Source organism: Pituophis catenifer, unplaced genomic scaffold, assembly GCF_029215685.1.
Source record: "Pituophis catenifer annectens isolate HBS135680 unplaced genomic scaffold, rPitCat1.0.hap2 SCAF_2, whole genome shotgun sequence".
Taxonomy (NCBI): Eukaryota; Metazoa; Chordata; class Lepidosauria; order Squamata; family Colubridae; genus Pituophis; species Pituophis catenifer.
In genome coordinates this window covers 201,990,458-202,002,652 of record NW_027256882.1, presented here as the reverse complement: position 1 = coordinate 202,002,652, position 12,195 = coordinate 201,990,458, and the positions used below count along the sequence as shown (strand labels likewise).

General features: G+C 34.0%; 1 protein-coding gene across 1 annotated transcript in view; it reads right to left on the bottom strand.

Annotated features, from left to right (window-relative positions):
- DNAH6 (dynein axonemal heavy chain 6) overlaps positions 1–12,195 on the bottom strand; it is a 184,085-nt gene that overhangs the window by 68,102 nt on the left and 103,788 nt on the right. Inside the window, exons 51-53 of the mRNA XM_070935458.1 lie at positions 10,165–10,426; positions 8,455–8,578; positions 7,449–7,645 (exon numbers count right to left, since the gene is read on the bottom strand). Coding sequence (XP_070791559.1) covers positions 7,449–7,645; positions 8,455–8,578; positions 10,165–10,426 — 583 coding nt within the window. The remainder of the gene's footprint in view (positions 1–7,448; positions 7,646–8,454; positions 8,579–10,164; positions 10,427–12,195) is intronic.

Here is a 12,195-nt window from a genome sequence, read left to right as displayed (position 1 = left end):
CTTGGCAAAATATTCATCTTAACTGCTGCTATTCTTCCAAGTAAAGACAGTTGCAGCTTTTTCCAGGTCTCCATATCTTTCTGGACCTCTCGCCACAACACCTCATAATTATTTTGAAACAATTTCAAATTTGATTCTGCAACCTGAACTCCAAGATATTTTACCTTAGGTACAATTTCAAAACCTGCCCTCCTTTCAAGCTCATATTTACGATCTTGTGTCATATTTTTAACTATCATTTTGGTCTTTTTTGAATTCAATCTAAAACCTGAAACTCTACCATAGTCTTGTATAATGTCATTCATCAAGATTATTGATTCCATTGGTTGTGATAGGGTAACCACCAGATCATCTGCAAATGCCTTTATTCTGTAATCCTCTTGCCTTATCATTATGCCTTTCAAAATTTTAGAATCCCGTATTGTGTTTAACAAGACTTCCAATGTTAAAATAAATAAAAGTGGGGACAACGGACATCCCTGTCTTGTTCCTTTTTCAATTTTAAACTCTGTCGTCAAACTTCCATTAATAATAATCTGTGCCTTTTGCTCTTGATAAATTGCTGAGATTGCCTGTATAAATTGGTCCCCAAAGTCCATCTTTTTTAAAGTCTTTAATAGAAAATTCCAATCCACTCTATCAAAGGCCTTCTCTGCGTCCAAAAAAGCCAGCACTGCAGGAATCTGTTTATTCTTATCAAGATATTCCAATAAGTCTATTACTTGCCTTACATTGTCCTTCATATATCTGCCTTCAATAAATCCCGCTTGGTCCTCATGAATCACCTTTTGAATTACTGGCATCAATCTGTTGGCTAATACCTTCGCATAAATTTTATAGTCTGTATTCAAAAGAGATATTGGTCTATAATTCTCTGGTTTTTTAGGACCAACTTGTTCTTTTGGTATCAAAGATATATAAGCAGTTGTCCAAGATGGGGGTATTTTACCCCCTTGTTGAATGTTACAAAATAAGTCTCTAAGTTGTCCCACCATTTCAGCTTGCAAAGTTTTATAATACACTGCAGTCAGACCATCCGTGCCAGGAGCTTTGGCTGTTTTTAACTGTTTAATTGCTGCTGTTATCTCCTCCTCTGTTATGGGATAATTCATTCTTTCCTTTTGTTGATCAGTAATTTTTGTAATTCTCTTATCATTTAAATATTTTTCTATAAGTCCATTCTGCACCTCTTCTTTAGCATATAATTTAGTATAATAATCCACAAAGGCTTCTTTAATTAATTTTTGTTGAAAGATTTCTTTCCCGCCAATATCAATACTATCAATAGTCCGTATACTTTGTTTTTTCCTCAATGTGTAAGCCAACCATCTGCCCGGTTTGTTAGCGTTGCAAAATGTATTATGCTTCGCATATTGTAGGCTTGTTGCAACTTGTTCCGCCATAAGCATTTGAAATTGGTCTTTCAGAAGTTTTATAGCACCTCGAATTCTTTCATCTGTTGGATTTTTAATAAGTAGCTGTTCTTTATTCTTTATTTCCATTTCCAACTCGATTCTTTTCTTTTGTCGGAACTGTCTGTGTTTAGAGTTCATATAGATAAGTACCCCTCTCATATAAGCTTTACTTGCATCCCAAACAATTTCAATTGGAGTACCTTTATTCAAATTTATTTCAAAAAATTCTTTCAAATGCTTTTTAAGTTCTATTATATTTTTTTCATATCTAAACAAGTTCTCATTTAATCTCCAAGAACGTCTCTCAACCTTATCCATCTCAATTTCTATCCATACAGGGCTATGGTCAGTCAAAGTTCTTGGAAAAATCTTTGTTCTTTTGGTCTTAACAAGTAGATCATTTGACAACAGGATAAAGTCAATCCTAGAAAAAGATCTATGTCTATCAGAAAAAAAAGTGTAATCCAATACATTTGAATTATGTATTCTCCAAACATCTTTTAATTCCATATCTTCTTTCATATCAAAAAAAGTCTGTGGTAGTCTAATTCTAGACTTTGCCAAGCTCTTTTTATCTAATTTAGAATCAATTACTCCATTCCAGTCTCCCATAATTAAAATAGATCTATAGTCCCATTGCAATATTTTAGTATGTAATATCTTATAAAAATAATCCTGTTGTTGGTTGGGAGCATAAATTCCAATCAAAAGAATTGGTCCATTTGCTGTAAGCAATTCAATTGCTACAAACCTACCATCTTGATCTGCTTCTATAACTTTCGCTGTTAATTTTTTATTTACATAAATAACCACACCATTCTTTTTCTGTGATGTCGAAGATATAAAATGTACTCCTAATTTTGAATTTATCAAATATTTTTGATCTTGAGTAGTTATATGCGTTTCTTGTAAACATATTATATCATTATTAAATTGTTTCAAATATGTAAATATTTTCTTCCTTTTCTGTGCTGAATTCAACCCGTTGACATTCCAAGATAGACACTTAAAGGTCATCGGCCTCTTTCTGGAGCGCGGAGCAATATCTTTGAAGTTCCTCCGAAAGCTTCGATCTCGCTCCTCCCATAGCGCCACTCTCTTGTACGGTACTCTTAACTGCCTTCTTGTCTTGTCTTTCCTGTTGTTGTTGTTGCTGTTGTTTAAATAGCTTAGATTGAGCTCTAGTTATACGTTGATCTTTCACTTCAGCCAACTGAATCAAATCCAAAATTGGAGAAGAATCCAGCAAGGGCTCACTCAAAAAACCTCCTTCTGCACCTTGCACTGTTTCTAATTCCTGCTTAGACTGTTCTTCCAATTGCCTCTCTTCACTCTCCTTAATCTCCAAAACTGTAGATGTACGTGGAGATGGAGTTCTTTCCTTAAGTATAGTACTATAAAAATGTTGTGCCTTCTCCACGGTATTCAACCGATATCCTTCTCCCTTGTATCTAAAAATTATCCCAGCTGGTGCATCCCACCGGAAGGGTATCTGTAAATTTTTCAATTCCTTAACAAGAAAACCGAATTCTTTTCTAGCTTTCAACATTTTAGGAGGTAATTCTTTAAAAATTTCAAGTCGTGAACCCCCCACTTGTACAGAAGTATGAAAAGATTTTTGCAGGATATGATTTCTAATTTCTCTATCAGTGAAATATATCACCACATCTCTAGGCAGTTGTCTTTGTCTGGCCACCCAAGAGTTGACTCTGTAAATTTTATCTATTTTGTGAAATACCAAATCAGGACTAGCTTGTAAAATCTTAGCCAAGGCTTCAGAGCAAACTTGTCTCAAGTCCTGTCTCTCCTCCTCTCGAATTCCCCGAAGCCGTATAGCAAATTCCATCGCCCGGAATTGTATCATAACAATCTCATCTTCAATTCTCTGCATTTTATTGTCAACTTCATCAATTTTATAATCATTGTCTTTCATCTTGACATTAACTTCTGATTTAAATTCTTCAACTTTAAAATCAACTTTCCCAATAAATTCTACCAGGCCAGACGCCACTTCTGATATTTTTTTGGTCACCTTTTTTTGATTCTGATTCACCATGTCTTTAACTTCATTAATTTCCTGCATAAATTCCTGATGTGATTTTTGAAGTTTATCATCTATCTCCTGTTGGGATTTTTGAAATTTGTCATCCAAAGTTTTAGAAATAAATTCTTTTAAATCTCCCACATCAAATTCTTTTTTCTGAGTTTGTAACTGTTGAGCAGGGGGAGGTTGCTTTTCATGTTTGTGTGTGGGGGATCCCCCCCCTGACGCCTTCCCTTCCTGCTTCTTTGAAGCCATCCTGGCTCGTGATCTAGTTTTTCTGAAAAGGGAGGTTCCTTTTCCTTTCCCTCCTGCACAAAAACTTCTAAAAAAGTCCCCCAGATTTAATCAAATAAAGACTTGAATAAAGCAAAGTCCAGTATTAAAAAGGGAGAAATTATTGTTTCTCTTTTAACAAGCAGGGCAACTTTGTAACAACTTGGAAACTTTGTAACAAAACAAGATAACTTCACCAATCCACATTCACTGGCTCGTTAACTCTGAGGCTAGGCGCCATATTTTTTTCTTTTCAAAGCACTTTCACTCACTCGCATTTCTCAAATTGAAAGTCAATAAAGTGCTGATACTTGCGTTTCCAAATTTCAGGATTCAGGTAGTTTCGCTGTTTATTAAAGCCGGTTCTTTCGCTTTAAGTTTCCTGCAGCCGGCTTGTTCTGCAAAAGCAGAATCGTCCCACGTCGCCCGGAGTTTCAGCAGGCTGGAAGGGAGCCACGCCTGTTCTCTCCCCAGAAACTTCCCTGGGGGGTCACAGGGGCTCAACCAGTGCCCTGCGATCTCTCTTCTTCAATCCTTTAGGATCTAGAAGTTTTCGAGCCGCTTCTTCGTTTCGAAGCGGCTCTACAGGCGGCGGGGCTGGCGGAGCTTCAAAGAGCGCCGCCGACGCCGAAGACAAGGAAACCCGGAAGGGTAAAAAAGAACTTTTAAAATGGCGACTGCCGAAGTTTGAGCAGGGAAGCTGAAAACGGAAAGTCCTTCCGTTTCTTATTAAGCCACAAAGTAGCGGAATAAATACTCCTGGCTACAATTGAAGAAAAAGCTCCACTTTTGTGTTTTCTCTTTCCTGGAGATTTGGTATTGATCTTGTTTAGAAAGAAGCTTTTTTCTCTTTCTTTGTTTTTCTTTTCTTTTCTAAGAGAGTTTGTCTGTGTGGAAATATGGCGTTCAGTCTTACAAAGCCAGACAAACAAGCAGTGGGGGGGGGATTCCCCCATCTATATATGAACAAGTTCTAAACCTACAGACTCAGAAAACTGATTTTAATATAATTGAATTTCTCTTGGAGGAGATTGTAAGAAGGGATGAGATTGTGAATCAGAACTTTGAAAAATTTAAGCAGGAAATTAAAGAAATGGTGCAATTAAAGTTTGATATTCTGCAACGAAAGATTGCAAAAGTGACTAATGGTTTTTCAGAAATTGTTATGAAGTTGGGTACAAATATTGACTTATTAGAGTCTAAAATGGAGGAAATTGAGGATAATTTGGACAATAAAATACAAAGAACTGAAAATGATTTGATAAACACTCAAGATAATAGCTTAGAAGAAAAACTTAAAATGGAAGCTGATTATAAGACTTGTAATGCAGAAAATATAAAACAACGGATTGAAAAAGAAGTTTTAATGATGCAATATAATCTCACAGAATATGCGATTAGACTGAGAGGATTATAGGAAAGCAACAGAGATGACTTAAGAAAAATATCTTCTGAAATTCTGGCTGGGATCTTAAAGGTTCATCCTGAGGAAGTATTTTGTAGGATTGACAGAGTTTATAGAATAAACTCCTGGATTGCAAAGCAAAGGCAATTGCCAAGAGATGTGGTGATTTATTTTAAAGACAAAGAAATAAGAAATAATATAGTGCAAAAATCTTTTAATTCTACTCTGCATTTGTTTGGAAGAAAGATTTGGATATACAAAGAGCTACCATCTAAGATGTTATTGGAAAGAAAGAAATTTGGTTTTTTGGTGACTGAGCTTAAAAAGAGAAATATTATATTTAGGTGGGATACTCCAGTTGGTATAATATTGAGATATCAAGGAGTAAGGTATCAATTAAATACTGTTGAAAAAGCAGAAGAATTTTACCAAAAATTTTTGAAAATGAGTTCAACGTTTTTATGCACAACACAAGATAAGCAGAAGGAGTTGGAAATAAAGGAAAAATATCGAGCAACAGAGGCCTCTGTAGATGAATTGCCTTTGGATTCTTTAGATACCTCAGCTGGATTATCCACAAATAAAAGAGATGTGGCATTGGATTCTAATGTGATGATTCATCAAGTTACAGACAAGCATGGAAATCAATCAGATGATACACAACTTATAGAAAAGAAATATGAGTCACAAAAGCAAAACCAACAAGATCAAGCTATAAATCAGAATGAAAACCGATCAGTCGATATACAACTCGTAGAAAGGAAATTAGGATGGAGATCAAACCCACAACAAGTCAAGAAAAAAAGAAATAGATCTCCCAAAAACAAAAATTTCTAAATTAGGCAACAGTGAAGCCAGTTATTTAAAAGATGACTGAATACATGAAAAGATAGTTGAGGCGAAGTATTGGTCAATATTATCCTGAGGAGAGTGACAGACCTCTGCAGTGCTGTAATTTTGGGATGTGAAAAGGGCCTTAAATTGTTGGATTGGAATTATCCATTTTGGATTTTTTTTTTTTTTTGATAAATATATCATGCTTATCCTGAGCTATATGGCAAGAGAGCTATGCTGGGGCATGCAGAAGATCTGGTTGTTACCCCATTATGATGGTGGGAATTAATAATCCTGAAGAAATCCACTACTACAGATATTATATGGAATACAATTATAATGTCACTCGGGTGGTTGTTTTCCTTTTTTATATACATGAAGATATTTATTGCTGATGGGGGCAGATGATAACTGAGGATTTCTTGAACATTCTGTTGCAATCAGGATGCTATGTTACCCTAATATGGGCGATGGAATTAACAATCCAGTGGAGAGACATCAAAGAAGATATTATATTATATGGATTATAAGTTTAAAGTCATTGATTTTATCTATATAAGGGAATATTTTTTTTAGTAGGGTGGGTAGAAGAATAAAGATATTAAGAATTGTTATGTATGCTAATTTTGTAGGTAAGTGGGTAGAGATAGGTTAGTTTATTGATTGTTTAGTTTAAGAAAAGGGATGTTTAAGAGATACATTTATGGGAGTGGAGGAAATGGATAGAGCTGAATAAATGTTAAATTAGGATTTATTATATAGCTTTTTAGGGGAAGGCTGCTTTGAAATGTTATATTAATATACATTAAAGATTAAATGTTAAAATAGGATTTATTATATAGTCTTAAAGTGGAAGGTTGTTTTGAAATGTTATATTAATATATAGATATATGTATGGGGGAGGAGAAAAAGGGCAGATTATTGTTAAATTGGGAGTTAAAATAATGTTATTATGCTAAACTAGAAGTTATTATACAATGTTACAGTAGAATGTTATTTTGAAATGTATGGTAAAAGGGGGATGTAATAATATTATTAGAAAGAAAGGGTCAGTATTTCAGGGAAGGAGCAAGGGGATGGTAAAATATTATATAATCTGTTATGAAGTTGGATTTTATTTTGAAGAAGTCACAGGGGGACGGGTGGTGAGGGGGGGTTAGGGAGGAGGGGGGGAGAAAAAAGGGGGGAAAATTTGTATTTGAAAAACTTTTTCAATAAAAAAATAAATAAATATCCAGTTCCCTTAGCCACTCTTGATTACTGACAGCAAACAGGGAAAAATCATGATTTGGCTGTGTAGATTTTTTTTTCAGTTCTCTATATGTAGAAACATTATTTGCACTTATTTAGATTTACAGCTGCTTCTATGATGTACAGCAGCTTTTATGAAGCATATCAGCTTTAGAATAAGATAAAAATAAAAGTCAAATCACTAAAAATTATAGTCTAGAGAAAGTAAATATTTTAATTAACTCACCAATTGTCTATAATGTGCAGTAAAAGCCCCATAGTAAGCTACACAAGCAGCAGCTATGAATACATTTCCAGTGATATTTGAAATCTCTGCCTCAAAATTCAAAATACTTTCTTCCCATCGAACCTGTTCATCCCCTAATGCAGCTGTAAGTCTTCCAGCGCGGTTGAGACGAGCCTGAGTCAGTGCCATGGTCTTTGCTAAACAATGATAATTCTATTAGATCATGATTATAATTCAGTGTAATTCATTTCGTTAACTATTTTTTGTCTTTTGAATGAATAACAAAATACAGCACTAGAGTTAACAATGTGAAAGATTTCATTGTGGAGTAATTCTTAAAAAATAGATTATGATCATTTGATTTTGTGTTGATACATTTCTCACATATGGATATTTTGCTATTACATTTTGTGTATACATCTTCAGTGAAAATATATTTTTGAAAGATAACATGTCAGCAGGATTTTAAGATGTTAATAAACTACACTGGTGAACTTTTACAAGTAGTCCTCGACTTACAGCAGTTCATTTAGTGACTGTTCAAAGTTACAACAGCACTGAAAAAAATGACTTATGACCATTTTTCATACTTATGAAAGTTGCAGCATCCCCAATGGTCACATGATCAAAAATTCAGGCACTTGGCAACTGATTCACACCTATGACGGTTGCAGTGTCCCAGGATCATATGATAACCTTTTGCGACCTTCTGACAAGCAAAGTCAATGGGGGAACCAGATTCACTTAACAACTGTGTCACAAATTTAACAATTGCAGTGATTCACTTAACAACTTTGGCAAGAAAGGTTGTAAAATGTGGCAAAACTCACTTGACAACTGTCATGCTTAGCAACAGAAATTTTGGGCTCAATTGTGGTCATAAGTCAAGGGCTACTTGTATTGGTACAGACTTTATGAGAGTTTGGAATTTGTTCCTTACATTAAGAAGGTAATTAAGAAATACCACTCTAAAATATTTTTTATAATTTTTAAAATAGATACTTACCAAGGCTTTCTTTTTCATTCACACTTCTTTCATATTGGTCTTGTAATTCCTGTATTTGTTCTTCTACCTGTCTCAGTTTTTTTTGCTTATCACGAAGGGTAGCTAAAGTTGCATCAAGTTCTGCCTAATCATAGTACAAATTAATTCAAATTATTATTCTGCCATATATTCTGAATGTCTTATTTTATTCATTTGCATAGTTGCTTTACAGCAAAATAGAATATAGAAGAAACTACAAATAATTATACATTATAATTACTTATATAACCTTATAAATTATATAACATTTAATACATATTCATGTTCACTTTGAGGAATCTCAAGACTTCCTCAAAATGAGTCACCACCCTTAAAAATAGAATTGCATTTGAATCAAAGTTTGAATCAAATCCAACTCTTTTGGTATCATGCTAAACTAACAATTTATTGTGACACCAATATAATTAAATGTAATTAGTAAATGGAACAGCTATAAAATATTCCTTCCTACTCCGGTTCATGCATATACACTTTGTTGAGAACAAAAACATTGGAATGGGAATTATAGCAACAACTTTCCTTGAAACATCTTGATACGTTTGTGAGAAAATGGGCAGCAGCAGAGATTTTCCTCCCTGATTTCAATTTTATTTTATATTGTCATATGATGGTTCTCATTTATCAGATAATCAAATATTTCTGAAATGTTGCTACTTCACTTAAAGACATGTAAAGTGGATGGACTAATGGTTTTGGGGCATGTTAGCAAAATACATTAGATTCATATTCAATTTATAGTCCTCCATTCTGTTCATATTAGGGTCAAGACAGCTAACAACAACCAATTACAGAAATGCCAAATATATTTCTTCTCTAAAATATATAAATAACAACATTATAGCACACCCCCACACCCCCGGTGTGTTATCATATAAGCATCTTGCTACAGAAGTAAATTTTCTAAAGATGTAAATGAAGGCAATTCCAGAAACAACACATTCCCTAATTTGGGGCTCATACAATAGAAATGTAACGAGGAAAACAAAATAAAAACGCAAACATTGCCACTCATAAAAATAAGCTGATGGTTTTAACTAAAAAAAAAAGAACATTCACTTGTAATTGTCTCAACTTTAGATACAGAGATGGCTTGATCTGAGGGGAAGCAGGAAGTACATAAACTGAGCCCTAGCTCTGTCAGTTTGATTTAAAGGAGAGAGTTTGATAAAGAAAAAATAATAATATTGAAATTGTTGTGGTAGCAATGGTACTATTCAGACAATGGTAATTTGAGGAGATTTTTTATGAAAGCTAAACTAACCAAATGTTCTCCACCACTGTCAGCTTTGTCTAAGGAAGCAAATGCAGAAGGGCAGGCCTAAAGAATCAGCAAATTCTTCTTTGACTCTTATGCTTTTTGCAAGACAAGAAGAGTAAAATATTCTATGCCCCTACAGGTTTAGAAATGAAAAGGAAAGAGAAAGAAAGACATCTAACATTGTGAATCAAGAACTGCAGTTTCCATAATCCAACACAGGTTACATGTTAATATAGGAAACAGCCTTGCATGAAAGAATCAACAGCGGACCGATTCTACCAGAAAAAGTGCTTGTTTTCGTCACCTACTTGCTAATAGTTGAAAACAGAAGAGAATCTGATGAAAGTGAATTGACTCACCAGTTAATAATCAGACCGCAGATAAAAAAATCCTGGGAAAAAAAGTATAAATACCTGGGCAGCATGTAACTTCTGCCTTTTTGGCTCGACCACCTTCACAACGCGAGAGTATAAATCCATAGCTCTCACCCACATGCACATAGACTTGCATGCCTTTGACACTTTCTCTACCTTTTCTGGCACAAAGTCAGGATTGTTTACGTATTTCTGAAGCTTAGCTAATATCGCGCTCTTTATATTTTCTTTATCATATTCTAGAAGCTTCCTCAGGAAGGCAGAATCCCCAAGTAATTGTTTTGCTGTTGCCCAGTCAGGCCTGAAAGATTAAAATGAAAAGATTGATAAAGATCTTCCCTGGAAAATATACACTGTAAAAAGATCAGTATTATAGGTGTTGTTGTTGTTTTTTAAATACTCCAGTTTTAATATGAAATATATGTTTAATGACCTACAGGTATATCCAGTATGCAGACTTGGTGAAAAGAGTTAAAAACAATTATTTAAGCCTCTGATCCTAGGGAGAAGATATAATACAAGGGAAGCTGGATGCTTAATTTACTGTTTTGCAGTATCATAAACTGAAGCTCCTATGGTTTGTCCCACAGTCAGCCAAGATAGTCAGATTGGGTTTTGCATTTTTATCCACTTACTGAGCCCTTCCCAAGGACCTGGGATAGGTAAATATGAATGTTTGATGGTGGATCATTGCAGGATGAAAGCTATTCCAAGTAAAGCTTATTATTATTTATATTTTGTATTCCATTATTTTTTATAAGTAACTCCAGGCAGTGAACATACCTAACTCCTCCTTCTTCCTATTCTCCCCACAACAACCCTGTGAGGTGATTGGGCTGAGAGAGAGAGAGAGAGAGAGAGAGAGAGAGAGAGAGAGAGAGACTGGCCCAAAGTTGGGACTAGAATTTACAATCTCCTGCTTTCTACCCTGGTGCCTTAACCATAATTTAATTCATTTTTTAAAAATAAAGTATATTAGGCTGCTAAAATTTCTCTTCCTTTACAACATAAAAAATCTAACCACATCCCAACACGTAAAAATATATAATTTCATTATCTTGAGGCAGTCTTTTTGATCTTTCTTTTTCCTTGGCAAACACAAGTTTCCTTTCTACTTTTTAAACAGAAAATACGTTTTCATCCGTATCCTTGACATACTCTAAAAGTAAATGAGAGATTGATAAAATATGCTGTCATTTTTGATGTCATACATAATTCTTTTTTATGTAGAAATGGAAAGAAAACAATTTACAACTGCAGCTTGAGGCTTAGTTCTGCTGAGAAACTGAAGTGCCAGCACTAAATATTCCATGTGTTGTAGTTTATTTGGCAAATAACATTACTGTAGGCTGTCTGCAATCCTATGTCACACCTTCTAAAAGCAATTATTAATTTTTTATTTCTGAGTAAACATATATAGGGTTATACTCTTTATGTATAAATAACCTGAAAGATATGATTAATTACAGTCCTTTAGTTATAGGAAGAGAAACTCATATATAAAATGTTCTGATTTCTCTTCCCTAAAAAGGATAGTTATGTACATGTCATGTTTTTGTACAAAAGCTCAAATTGCTACATGACAAAACAATATTGTTTTAAAATCAAGACTACTGAAACGTAAGTGAAGCATCCAAAAAGAAAAATAATTCTATATTGTTCTATATGATTCAATGCTCTCACAGCATTAAAAAGGATATGTAGAATACAGATTCTCAAACTGATATCAATAAATGAAGAGAAGATGGCCGTGTAAAAAATTGACAAACATATAAACAAACTGATACCATTTAGTCATAGTTATTGAAAAGTTATTCCACTTTAAATGTGATAATATCGGATAGCATTTCTATTTATGTAGAGTCACTGAATTCAGTGGGACTCATTTTTTCTAAATCTTATTACAAGTACATCTATACTAAATCCATATCTGTATCTAATAAATATGTGTAATTGTATAATATAGATATATATTATGATCAACTTACCCAAAACAAAAATATAAATTGATAATCTTGTATTAAACTAATTAAGTAAATGAGTTACTGTTGTTTTAACCATTTAGTCGTA